Here is a 14,182-nt window from a genome sequence, read left to right on the forward strand (position 1 = left end):
GCCCCTGCACTCCCTCCCAGCCCTCTGTTGGGGCTAAACGCTTCCTAGCCCAAGTCAGACGGCCGTGCTGCTTCGAGCACCGGACGCCTGAGGAGGGAGGAACGCAGCTCCCGCTGGCCAAGGGCAGCTCCCGCTGGCCAAGGGCAGTTCCCGCTCACCAGCCGCCCGCGCGCGCTTGCCCAGCGCCGCGCCGGGCCGGTGCTCGGACCCCCTTCTCGCCCTCTCCCCGCCGGCGCGCCCCAGGGACTCACAGCGTCCCCGCGAGTGTGACGCGTCCAGCCTCCCCGGCAGCTCGCGGGCGCTCACGCTTGCGGGACCAGGACACCACCCCTGGGCCCGCCCCCGGACGGCGCGGGGGGCGGAGGCGACGGCGGCTCCCTTCGCGCTGCCTCCAGCCCTGTCCGGCAAGGGTCGGCGCGGGAGCCTCGAGAGCCGCCCGGATGCAGCAGCCGAGCGGCCACTTGGCGCGCGGCAGGAGATCCGGGGCGAGTTTGCCCTCGGCGCGCGCTGGGGGCCGGAAGGGGGTTCCTCATTTCTGTCCCTCCCCTTTTCCCTCGGAGTCTCAGAGCTCTCCCGCTCTCAGACCCTCCTCCTCCCAGGTATCCGCCGGGAAAGGAGAGCGCATCTCTCCTCCAGGCACCCCACCATGGGCAATGCCTCCAATGACTCCCTGCCCGAGGACTGCGAGACTCGACAGCGGCTCCTCTCGGGCGAAAGCCCAGCCATCAGTTCCGTAATGTTCGCGGCCGGGGTGCTGGGGAACCTCATCGCACTGGCGCTGCTGGCGCGTCGCTGGCGGGGGGGCGCGGGGCGCAGCGGCGGCCGCAGGAACTCCCTCTCCTTGTTCCACGTACTGGTGACCGAGCTGGTGTTCACCGACCTGCTCGGGACCTGCCTCATCAGCCCCGTGGTGCTGGCTTCGTACGCGCGGAACCAGACCCTGGTGGCACTGGCGCCCGAGAGACGCGCGTGCACCTACTTCGCTTTTGCCATGACCTTTTTCAGCCTGGCCACGATGCTCATGCTCTTCGCCATGGCCCTGGAGCGCTACCTATCCATTGGGCACCCCTACTTCTATCAGCGCCGCGTCACGCGCCGAGGGGGCCTGGCCGTGCTGCCCGCCATCTATGCCGTCTCCCTGCTCTTTTGCTCCCTGCCGCTACTGGACTACGGGCAGTACGTCCAGTACTGCCCCGGGACGTGGTGCTTCATCCGGCACGGGAGGACCGCTTATCCGCAGCTTTATGCCACCGTGCTGCTGCTCCTCATCGTCGCGGTGCTCGCCTGCAACTTCAGCGTCATCCTCAACCTCATCCGCATGCACCGCCGAGGCAGGAGAAGCCGCTGTGGACCCTCCTCGGGCAACAGCTGGAGCGGTTCCGGGCCCCGCAGGAGAGGGGAAAGGGTGTCCATGGCAGAGGAGACGGACCACCTCATTCTCCTGGCCATTATGACCATCACCTTCGCCATCTGCTCCTTGCCTTTCACAGTAAGTCACTCACTTCGTTTTCCCAGCCCAGCTCTGTGCAGCCTTCTCATACTCTCTCCTCTCACCCCCGACCCTTTCCACCGCCGTACAAACCTTTGCAGCTTGTAAAAATATACCCTAATTTGTAAAGATCTGTAGTCTTCCTCTCTCGCTTCTCAACCTTTATCCCACTTTCTCCCTCCCCCATCCTGTCCTACGGGCGTTGCTATCACTGACCCTCAGGAAGGGAGCCTTGGGCCTGAGCTGAGCCAGCCCAGCCCCTCATCCTGGCCTTAAGACATTGTCCGTTTCTCACCTTTGGCAAGCCTGGCTTAGTAATTGAGGAGAAGGCAGCCCCTCCCACCGTAGGATGGTCGTCACTGTTACAGCCTGACTACCTTGAGCTGCAGTTTGCCGCCCTGTACCTCCCACCTGTTGGTGCTAGTTCTCCAAGCTTTGCCTTCTGTTTCTGCCAGGGCAGAATGTAGTACCCAACCCATAGCATTCTAGCTTCCATTGGAAATGGTCCCAGATGAGAAGCATGCCTGTTGCAGAAGTTCAGAACTTTCATTATTTGTCCTAAAAGTTCAACAACCATCTAGTTTACAGGTTTCCCAATTTATATATTTGATTGTAACTCTTTGTTGCCATGAAAATTTATAGTAGGTCCATAATGATAATCAGAGGAAAAGACAGGTGCTTGCAGGAACCCCTTGCTAAGCTTTTGAGATCCCTCCAGAGAAGGCATTTGTAACCTCTTACAAAATATCCTCTTAATGTCACTGTCAGAAATATCTACAGGTGCTTTTCAGCACATAGTCATGCACTTTATGAGCACAAAGACACATGCAGGAATGGCTGATCCATCTCCGGAATGGAGAGTGGGGCTGTCTGGGGACCTGAAGGACAGGAGCCCAGGTTCTGGCATAAGGGCTGCCCTGGTTTGGGGCAACTTCAACAGTTACTTCTATGATGCTGTGAATTCAAGCCCCTTATAGTGTAATGTTTTAGCAGGTCTTGGAAAATGTCTGAGAATGTGCTGGCTCTTACAGTAGGCTAGTAATTGGGAATGTGAGAGTGTAGCAACTCCACCTCCTAATCTTCAGAAGAACAAGGCTGACCCTGCAGGGTCGAAGCAGTTAACAGTAGCAGTTTTACCTGCCATAATCTTGGAGAAAAGAAACAGATGGACAGTGCCTAATATTAGTGGGTCTGACCTGTAGAAGCTGGAGAGGAAGTGACTCTCTCCTATCTCCTGCTCCTGATTATCTTCATCCGCTCATCCTTAGGGATGGGAAAGGACACAAGGCCCCAAGAGCCTGGATTTGATTCCCTCCTCCCCACCCCAATTAACCCCCTTTCTTAGCTATGTTCTCTTCTCTCTGGTCCTTACCCTTTTACCACATCGTCTGTCAGGGCAGTAGCTGTTCTGAATTACTACACTTTGGAGTATGTCAAAGGCCAAAGACATCCTCTTATAAAATGGAGTAGAACTGTGAAAGGCTGCCTGTCCCATTCCACCCTGAGCAGCGGAGTCTGTGCAACAGAAATGCTGTGATGTAGAAACCAACGAGACTTCTACACTTTTGTTTTATTTATCGGTGGAAGCTTTCAGTTATGTTAGGGGCAAAATCAGCTTTTGGAGGTCAAGACTAGGATGTAGAGCATATATCTATGAAAGAAAGCATTTCAGTGTCCACTAAACAACTTAGAATTCAACTTGGGCAGGGGCAGGAACCATTCCTAAATTAGGGAGTGCCTAATTAGGGTGGTGGGAATTAGGATGTTAGTTCTTGGAGTTTTATCTGTCATTTGTGAGCATATACAAAATAATATCCTCCACCTCCAGCTACTTAAATCACTTGGGAGTGGTCTCAGGGGTGATCACACACTTGTGAAACGGGTTGTTATTCCCTTTTCTCAGCCATTTACACAGGCAAGCAAGAAGAAAAATGTTCTCCCCTTTGACCATGACTGACCCACTGCATAAACTGTATTTTTTAAAATAAAGGCAGTGATTTCCAACAGATTTCCCCTATTTTCATGTAAATTTACCTTTTGTCATGAGAATTCCATCATTGTCACTGTTGCTTTTTAAATCTGGGGGTGTGTGTGTGTATGTGTGTGTGTACATACACATATATATAATTCTTTTCATTCCCTCATTTAATATTAGGCTATGGGCAGCTCCAGAGTTGCCAGATGGAAGGAGATTAGAGATAGAAGTCTGGTTAGAAGGGGTGAGGGAGTAGAAGGTCTGCTTTGAAGTTGTATTTTTATTTCGATTTCCTGTTTGTGGCTGGGGAGGGAGGGCAGATTATGGTTATGAAGGGGCTTGAGTCACCCCATAGCATTGACACTATCAGCAAATATTTTCTAGGTTTGTTTCTGCATATATTCATGGCAATGATTCCCAAAGAGCAGGAGAAAATCCTAGTATGAACATAATAGGAAAGCTAGCCACACTGATTTCTTGCCTGGGGATTACCATGACACCATATCCAGATGAATTATAGGTAACCCACTAGGCACAAAACAGAATTAAAGTATCAAGTCATCTCTTAATCAGGAAATTTACATTGACTCATTTTATTTTGTCAATAAATCATTGGTAATAATGGTTGGTATCTTTCATTTACATAGCACTTTAAATTTTATGAAGTGCTGCACTATCCCGATTTAAGTAATTTCTTAAGGGGCTTGTCTGACAATTCAAAACCAATGGGTACTGTTTGGTTCATACATTCTGCTATTTCAGAATGCTTGGCATGTGCCCTGGTATATGTCGGGGGTGCTTTTTCACCCCAAGTCCTTTTAGTCTACTTGGCCCACAATAAAATTGTGTCAAAAGTGACCTACACCCATCTCACATCCTAACAGGGGGCTTTGTTAGACAAGGCAAAGGCTTATGATGTTGCCTTCAGAAATACTCCTATTTCTCTTAACAGAGTGCATAGAGTCCAATATAAATGCAATGTGAGCCACAAATGCAAGCCACACATAGAATTTTATTTTATTTTTTTGATAGAAAGGCAACTTTAATAGAAATACTTGTACCTTTATACTTTTACACAGTTGAACAACATAAAGCAATAGCATCATCTTTCTAATATTTCCTGTAGAATAAATCAATAAGATAATAGTTGATAATCCCATACCTCTATAGCTTTGATGAACAGTAATAATATTGTAAAGTTACTACATGAAAAGACCCTAGTCCAAACCTAGATTTCAAATCAGAAGTTGTTACAAATCGTGTCAGTGTAGAGCCAGATGGATAATTTATGGGAAGAAAAAAACATCTTTATAGCATTAATACGTTTCCACACATAGAATTTTAAATTTTCTAGTAGCCACATAACAAAAAGTAAAAGGAAACTGATAAAATTAATTGAATTATATATTTTATTTAACTGAGTATATCCAAAATATTATCAATTCAGATGTTATCCATGTAAAATAATTATTGAGATATCCCAACTAATTTTTTGTTTGTGTCCCAGATAGTAGTAGCAATCCACCCTATCTCTGTCCATGCCTTCCTCAGATAACAGCTGCTTTCTATGTCCCTCAAAAATGGACCAAACCATTGGCCAACCAGGAGGAGAGTTCACAGCTGTGCCCAGTGAGACACCAGCCTATTCCACAGCACTCCAGTAGTGGGAAGAAGAGGGGAAGGGGGATTTAGGAAACCTGGAACTATTAATGTCAGCCATTGTCCCAAGGTGGGGGCATGTTGGAATTATTGCTTCCTCCAGGCTAGGACTTCCAATGTTTGTGAAGTAAAACTATAAAAATATTTTTAAAAAATGCCCTGTGCCCTGAAATGAAGTCAAGTTCAACCTCATATATCATTACTATCAACACCAAGATGGCTAACACTTTTGAGAGCTAATTTTTACATTAACCCGTTATCTTCACAACAACCTAGAAAATAGATAATATTATGATCTTCATTGTACAGCTGAGGCGAATAACGTACCCTGGGTCTCACAGCTAGTGGGTGATGGAACTGGCTTCAAAGCTAGGCAGTTTAAGCACAGCCTATGATACTATCAAACAGAAAGTACTCATTTCAGGAGTAACATATGAGAAGATTAATCTAAGATTTCATAAAAGGCTTGTGAGGATGTTAAAAATTTTTGGACCACTTTGCATCTTAATTCCAACCAGTTAGCTTTAAAAATAAAACAGCAAAGACTTTTTTTCTCCATGTCCGCTGCAGGGACCTGAGCTGGGCCAAGTGCATGGTTCCCTTTCTCTTCTCCACAGACCTATGAAATAAAAGGCTGAGACTGAGATTTAGGAGATTGGCTAATGTAATGCTGATCTAAATTAAGAAATAATCAGATTACCCCTCACATAAAATCTTCCATTGGTACACATAAAACATTTCTTAAGTGATAAAAAAGCATGTGGTGTTTGGGAAGTGACATTATTTTGGCTGTCCAATATGAAATCCTGCATGAGACCAACAACTTATTCCAAACTGTTTATTCACTAAAGCGATATTGTATAAATTAATAAATTCCTCCTTATGTTAATCAGCTGTTGTCATCATTTCACAGAGATAAATAGAAACTCTCTTTCTTCCTGAAATGGAACAGAACACAGGAAATATATGAGACCTCCATTCTTGCCTCAGATACTGTTTGTATCTTAATTGCCAACCCATATCAAGCCACTTTCTCACCACTTTACTAATTGTGGCAAGCTTCTGGCCATTTTAAACTGTTTTCCACATGCTATCAGGATACAGTGCTTATGCATTTTATTCAACTTCAAAATTTCAAGAGTGAACCATTGACTCATTCTAAAAATGTCTCCATCTTTAGAAATTCTTTATGGTTATAATTTCCAGGTAAATCTGATTAGTGGACACGTGGTCTTTGCAATACAGAGAAAATTCAAGTAATTTTTAGTTTCCTGTTCATTCCTGACACTCTTTATGTAAAATGTAACATAAATGGGGGTTGAAAAACTGATATGAAATTGGCCAGTTACATACATGTAAAATGTAATAATTCTGGTAGGGAAGAAATAGAAATGCAGAAATCTCTATGCATAACCACAGTGAACTTTGCCTGGTGATATTTTAAGTTAATGTCCAGGAACAACTGGAAGGCCCTTTATCATTAGAACATCAATGCTGTGTTTGGGGATTGTTGAGATAGTGTTAATACACATTACCTTTTAAGAGAAAGTTCCTCTATATGAATGGTTTCACTTGACATCTTTTCCTTTGCCATTTTGTATTATGAAATGCCAATTATGAATAAAGATGCAGTTACACTGATTTTTAAAATTTAGACAGCAAGAACCATAGTCCTTTTCCCAAAAGAGAATTTGTACATTATGTCTATACCCGAGGTCAAGTGGATCCTCACTCCTGTTTCAGATGGTTTAGGCCAGGTCCTCAGCTTAAAGAAAAACAGCTTTTGGGGGCATAGTATATTTCTTCTTTTGTGTGTCAAGAACTCATCACAGTAGTAAGTTTATTTTATTTTATTTTATTTTTAATTTAATTTAATTTTTTTTGAGACAAAGTCTCACTCTGTTGCCCAGAGTAGAGTGCCGTGGCGTCAGCCTAGCTCACAGCAACTTCAAACTCCTGAGCTCAAATGATCCTCCTGCCTCGGCTTCCCAGAATGCTAAGATTACAGGCGTGAGCCACCACACCTGGCCTAAGTTTAAAAAAAAATAGAAATGGTGAGACGCAGTGTTTCCGGAAGGCGATCAGCTGGTCTCTTTCCAGCTAGAGGCTTAAGACCCAGTTAATCTGCAACTTAGCCTGCTCAGTTGGCTTTTTCTGTCCTTTCTTTTGAAGTTTCTGACCACCACTGACTGTCCTTATCTTGAATTCATGAGTTGAGGTTCAACTTATATTATCAAGGTGTCCCAAGCTCCATTTTTCTGAGAATATTTTGCTGCCTAAAATAGCCCCTAACAGAAAACTAAACTTAAGAACCCTGCAGTCGGGACATCTGTGTGATGGGAAGGGTTGAGGATAGGGAAAGTACATTCATGGAAGGCTGAAACTTCCTCTAGACCAAGGTTCTTAACCTGTGCTCCATGGACGGTGCATGGATCTCTCTGAAATCATTTGCAAAATGTTGTGTTTATATGAGCCCTGGGTAGATGGTTCATAGTGTGTGTCATTTTCTCAAAGGGTTAAGAGCCACCATGTTGGAATATATAGGCCTGGAGCTTTAAACTTTAGCATTAGCTCTTTTTTATTTCCAGTTCTGAGAAGCACAAGGCAAAGGACCCTCTAGTTGCAGAGCTATATATCCATGCCCCAGTTTTTCCTTCTGAAGGAAAATAGATTTCTATTTCCCTCCACCACAAAGCACTTGTGATTGGGGTAAAAGGGTTTCTTTAAAGCATTGATGATATATCTTTAAAATAATCTCCCCCAAAAAGGTTCTTAAAGAATGAACTATGCAAAGTCTGTAGCCAGGACACCCTAATGTCTTTCAGAAGGCAGATAAACATATAACAATCTATTCCTGCAATTAAGCTGTGGAAAAATACGGAGGAAAAAGAAGCCCCAGAGAAAAACCAAATAGCTACTTAGAAATAGCCATGATTTCCCAGTCTACGAACAGGAACAGTGATATCTATAAACCTTTGTGACACCTTTGAAGAAAAGTCTCCTACAAACCCATAATTCAGTCATTTGTGAATTGCATGTGATGCTTTACGTCATAGGCTTTTCATATAGACGGCAGCAGAGTGTGTAGTGACTTAAAGTAAAGGTTGGTATCCTCCCGCTTCAGTTTGACTCTTAACCAGAGTGTGATCCTGGGCCACATAACTGATCTTCTAAGCCTTGATTTCCTCCTCTCCAAGCTGAGAATAATAATACTTTGTAGGTTAGTGTAAAAATTAAACAGAATAAGACTTACAAATTGTTTAGCACCATGTGTAGCACACAGTAGGTGTTTAATGAATGTTAGCTGCTATCTCCATAGGATTCAACTTCCAAAGGAAAATCAAATTGCATATTAATGATCAGGAATTGAATTCTGAAAGCCCAAAGTGAGTTGTTTGATTGACCAGGCCTAAGTGGGTATTTTATCTTTAAATATAATAAATGAATAGGTTTTAGGTGAGGTTCTAAAACAGTAGTTCTCAACCTTGGCTGCCCATTAGAATCACCGGGGAGCTTTTCAAACCCGCCCCCCCCCCCCCCCGCAACACCCTGATGTCCAGACTAATTAAGTCAGAGAGGGAGGGAGCAAGGCATCAGAATAGTTTTAAAACTCCTCAGGTGATTTCAATGATCAGCCACATAAAATCCCCTTTTGCTCTAAAGTTCTGAACCTACTTTGTAGTTGCATTAAAGATAGGAAGGTAGTTCAAATAAACAGTACCTGGTCAGTGCCAAGATGAAGTTTTCCACGGGAGGCTCCTTCTATACAAGACAATGCTAGAATAGCACTAATTCTCATCTGCGCTGCTTTTATAAGTGTCACAATAAGCTCTTAGCACAACCCTGTAGAGAGAGCCTGCCCTAAGGAATTAAAACTCACTTGACTCATTTGGCTTAGCACTAGGTATTTTTCTCATAGCAAATATATTAGTAGTGTATGTAGAAAAAATATCAGTGACATATTATTAATTAATTACCTTATATTCCTTGGGGCATCCTTTAATTAAAAACTCAGGACTGGCTGGAGGGAGAGGGGAATGTGCAGTTATTGTTTACAAGGTACTGAGTTTCAGTTTGGGATGAAGAAAAAAGCTCTGGAGATGATGGTGGTGATGTTTGCTCTGTGTTCTTTCATGTTATGGTCAGTCAAGTGCATCCACAGGAGGAGACACAGGAGAAGCTCAGGAAAACAAGGCATGGCACACCATGCGGGGCCACATGGAACAGCACCAGGGTCAGCCAGGAGGATGAGGGGCGGGAGGGAGGGGAGAGCCTGGGCCACTGCCTTTATTGGGGTTTCCACAGGAAAGGCAGGGCGGGTGAACAGTTAGAGATTGGTTAGTTTGAATAATTTCAGCAGGCTCTAAGCTAGGGGGGTGGTCCCTAGTTACCTGGCCCTGGCCCTAGGATGATTAAAGCAGAGGAATATCGCTTTCTGGGTATATGGGCCAGACAAAGGGGTCTGGCTCTGGATTGGTTAGTCTGTATATCAAAGACATGCTCCCAGCTGAGCTTTTTGCTGTCTCTAAGAATTAGCTAGCCCTGTGGTACCCAACCCCTGGAACCTGGCCTGGTAAACGTCCACGGCACGTTAGGAACTGGCAGCATCACTGCCTGAGCTCCAGCCCCCCACCCCAACCCCATCTGTGGAAAAATTGTCTTCCATGAAACTGGTCCCTGGTGCCAAAAAGGTTGGGGACCACTGAGTCCCAGGAGGGACAGTCTCTCCCCAGCCAGAAAAGTTTTTAAGATATAAAAATATCATAACATACAGAAAAGTAAAAATGTTATAAACAAATAGTTGCACAACAATGTAAATGTGCTTAATGCCACTGAATCACACACTTGAAAATGACTAAAGTGGTAAATGTTATGTTATGTTTATTCTACCACAATTAAAAAAAAAAAACCCAGGTCTACAAGATCAAAAATGGTAATCCAGGCAAAAGACAAGAACCAAGAGAAAAAAATGGGGAGGTAGAAAACAAAACTTACATCAAGAACTTCAGGGGTCACTGAAGTATGTCTCTTTTCCAAGTGTAAAAGAAGGAATTATCTTCTACAAAATATTGGCCACTACCTGAAATGTAATTTTAAGCAATTCCAAAAACTACCCAGCATGGTGGATGAAAAGGAAAGGAAACAGTACAGAATTGCTTCATCCTCTAAAACCAGTTTTCACTTCTCGTTACTCTGTCACACTATAAAGAGATCAGAAACTGTAGTGTGGGTTATTCTCCCCTGAAAACCTGACTCATCTTCATGTGTGAAGCTGTGACATTAGAATGCTGAGCCCTCCGCCCTGCCTGTGTTGGCTGGCCAATTCAGCCATCATGTTCTCTGGCTAAACTAGATCATAAGCTCAGCTGCAGACTTTGTCTAGCACAGAGTGCTCAGTTATTAATATGTATGCACAGGCACATGTGTGCACTAATATATTTTAATCTATCAGACTAATATATTTTAATCTATCATTATCCTGAATTTCTAACTTCTAAAATCACTTGGATACACCATCCTGGATATTTTTCATCCAAAATAGTTTAACTGGCAAGAAAACTATTGCTTCATTGCATATCCACACCTAACTTTCCTCTTCTCTCTATAATCTGGGAAACCCACCATCAATTCTTCTTTTTCCTTACTCATCTGCCAAATCTTTTCTCCATTCCCTATGCCAAGATTCTCTGGCATAAACACCTGTGGCTGCCAAATCTTCCTGCTATTGTCCTAACATAAGCAACCCAAAGATGACTACTCTTCTCCCTGCCTGCAATTTGCTTTGTATATCCAGCTGCCAGATGCCCGCGGAGTAAGTACCAGGGGAAAGGAAACGAACTGTTTCTTCTTCTGGAAAAGGAAAGTGGAGGAAAAGAGAGGCTAGCTCCCTAACTCACAGACTGCCATAGTAAGAAAGTCCCAGGAGCATTATAAAGAACTGGTTTAAATGACTAGGTGCGATCCACATTTGTTTTCCTCTTTTCTAAATGCTAAATGGAAGTGTTTGATCTTTATCAATCATGTACTCTTCCATCCTTCCACTCTGACCAAAAAGCTATGTTACTCCCTGAATATCTAAGGAGTCAGATGAGAGCTGGCATACCGGTTTGAAAACACTGATCCACATGTAAAGAGGTGTCAGATTTCCAGTGTTCACGACACTGTTGTGAAAAGCTTTGCTGTAATACAGGTCTGGATGTAGCACACAGTAAGCACTGCATTGGTGTCAAGAGAGTTGTGTCCTGATTCAGCCACTAACCAGCCCTGGGTACTTGGGCAAGTCACCTAACTTTTCTGCATCCGGTGTGCTCATTGGTAAAATGGAGCACTGTTCTGAGCAGCTCACACATGTTGCTTCCCATCAGCCTCCTAGCAGCCCTATGAAGTAGGTATGTTGCTATTATCCCCCATTTTAAAGATGTAAAACTGAGGCACAAAGGTTAATTTTCTTGCCATTGGTCCCCATACTATATACAGAGCTAAGATTCAAACCCAGGCAGTCCAGTGGCCAGAATCCATATTCCTGCTGATGGTGCTCTGTTGTCAACCCTCTCTCACTGAATTGTGATAATTAGATTTAGTATTTGGAAATAAATGGAACATATTATTATAACTTTCTTAAAGTTCACTTTGTTGTCCATGAAAAAGAGACAATATTTAAGTTTGAGAGTTTTTCTAAGGAGTAGAGATAAAGCAGATTTAGTACTCGAACAATTCATGACACATATATCAGGTTATTGATAAATGGGAGCTACTAATATTAATTGTTGTCAATTTTTATTAAATGATTCTATTCTAGGTGCCAAGAAAAGTTTTTTCATTTCCCTCCATTCCCAATGACAAGACCAGGACCATTGCACATGGTGTTAATATTAATTATAATCTGCAGAAAACATGCTTTCATTGAATTCAAGGGGGAAAATGCATTGTGTTATAATTTACATATAAGTTACATATGATTTTGTTTCCCTGCGCCACCTCTTGTTCACCAAACACAAAACATGGCTTTGCTTTTAAATCTCAAGAAATAGCATAGGATCTAAGCCTGTTCACTGCATGATATAAAACTAACATCATTTTTCCCCTTTGCTTCTTACAGATTTTTGCATATATGAATGAAACCTCTTCCCAAAAGGAAAAGTGGGACCTTCGAGCTCTTAGATTTTTATCAGTTAATTCAATAATTGACCCTTGGGTCTTTGCCATCCTTAGGCCTCCTGTTCTGAGACTAATGCGTTCAGTCCTCTGTTGTCGGACTTCATTAAGAACACAAGATACAACACAGACTTCCTGTTCTACACAGTCAAATGCCAGTAAACAGGATGACCTTTGTGGACAGTAGTTAAAAAGTGCTTAGTTATTAAACATCTGGAAGATCATTTTGAAATGGTTCCTTAGAGAAATGAAAACAGTTAGTGTGTAAACAAAATGAAGCTACCCTAATAAAAAGGAGTAAACAAACATTTAAGCAGGGTCACGGCTACAGACGTGCTGACAAGACACTTCATGGCAGGTGTCAGAAAGATCTATAAACTCTCCCCTCAGTGAACATGTTACTTGGCCTTTAGAGGAACAATCAGCCTCATTTAAGATCCAGTTGCCTTTTGATTTATGCTTTTCTGTTGAATGACAAAGCATGTGGTTTTGTAATTTGTTTAAAACCCTAAATGGTTACTGTCTTTTGTATTTTAATCTTCTATGCTACTACTGTTATAAACATACCATGCACAGACTAGATAAAACTTCATATGCATTCTCTAGGAAGTAGATATGTGGAAGCAACCAAACCTTATGTCTTATGATTTCTTAACGAACCCTTTATTTGGATAATGAAGTTGAAAATCATAGGCACCTTTTACTGTAATGTTTGTGTATGTGCGAGTATTCTCATCACGACAGTATTACTTTTACTTACAAGAGTGGACTCGGTTAACGTTGGCTTGGTTCATTCGTCCTCCTGGAGTTATGTATCAAATAGTCAGATTTTTTTATTTTACAATGTCCATTATGCTAATAGTAATCAAGACTTTAGGAATTTTCCTCTTAACAAGAAATAATAGAAAGGTTTCAAGACAGTTAATTCTGGTTAATACTCTTTATTCTACTTCCAAGGGAGAATATATGTGGCTATATCTAAAGCCATATATTAGGATTAAAAACTGAAAAATCTGGTTCATTCTTCAGATATACTGGAACTGTTTTAATGTTGATACTGGTGCCATGAGTAACATACACTTTATAAGATGACTGTGTTGTAGTAAAATTCATCTGTCTATATTTAGGGAACATGGTTTGACTCATATAGGAAATCATGTAACAATGAGTCATATCTTAATATATTTCTAAATGTTTGGCATAGTGTGAACTCAGCATCAAATATTTCAGTGAATTTGCACTGTTTAATCATACTTACTGTGTAAACTAAACTGAAATGTTACAGAAATAAACTATAAAACGAAAATTTGAAAATGGAATAGTATTTGATGAACTACCCCAAATCACATTTTATAATTAATGTATACATAGTACCTTTTAAATGAAATCAAAGTGGAAAACTTATATTTAATTTGGCAGATTTTTAAAGTGTGGTTGCCAGGTTTTTTAAAGTGTAGTTGCATTGTAAGTTAGAGTTTAAATATTCAATATAGTATTTGGTATTAGCAGGTATTTTTTCCTTCAGTTTTTACACTTCCAGCATGAACTTTAAAATAGTAGAATCACCTTATTTTTTGCAGTGTTATCATAGGGTAGCTATTATTTTAAAAAAACAAAAAGAGATGTTATTTTTTCCCAAAGTCTCTTTGAGTTGTTTACCCAAACCCATTTCTTATAAGCAGTTATCAAACTAGATGATCACTTAGAATGATTCAAACCAATCTAGTCATCAGTGCATTTTGATACAAACAATCTATGTCAAATCAGCTCTTATTTTTAAAAAGAATAAATAAATGGTTTGCTTTTCTACAAGTTTAACGGAGTCAGGCAAAATTTAACTTAACTAAAATCTGGACATGTAAATAAATCTTTCCTGTCCACCAGGCATTCTAAAGTTAAAAAAA

At 42.0% G+C, this 14,182-nt stretch overlaps 1 protein-coding gene across 1 annotated transcript; it reads left to right on the forward strand.

Annotated features, from left to right (window-relative positions):
- The first annotated feature begins 408 nt into the window (after positions 1-408).
- Positions 409-13,579, forward strand: PTGER2 (prostaglandin E receptor 2). The gene is made up of 2 exons (XM_069464893.1): positions 409-1,489; positions 12,223-13,579. The coding sequence occupies exons 1-2, from the start codon at positions 647-649 to the stop codon at positions 12,463-12,465; spliced, it is 1,086 nt and encodes a 361-aa protein (XP_069320994.1). The 5' UTR covers positions 409-646; the 3' UTR covers positions 12,466-13,579.
- The last annotated feature ends 603 nt before the right edge of the window (positions 13,580-14,182 follow it).

Source organism: Eulemur rufifrons, chromosome 2, assembly GCF_041146395.1.
Source record: "Eulemur rufifrons isolate Redbay chromosome 2, OSU_ERuf_1, whole genome shotgun sequence".
Lineage (NCBI taxonomy): Eukaryota > Metazoa > Chordata > Mammalia > Primates > Lemuridae > Eulemur > Eulemur rufifrons.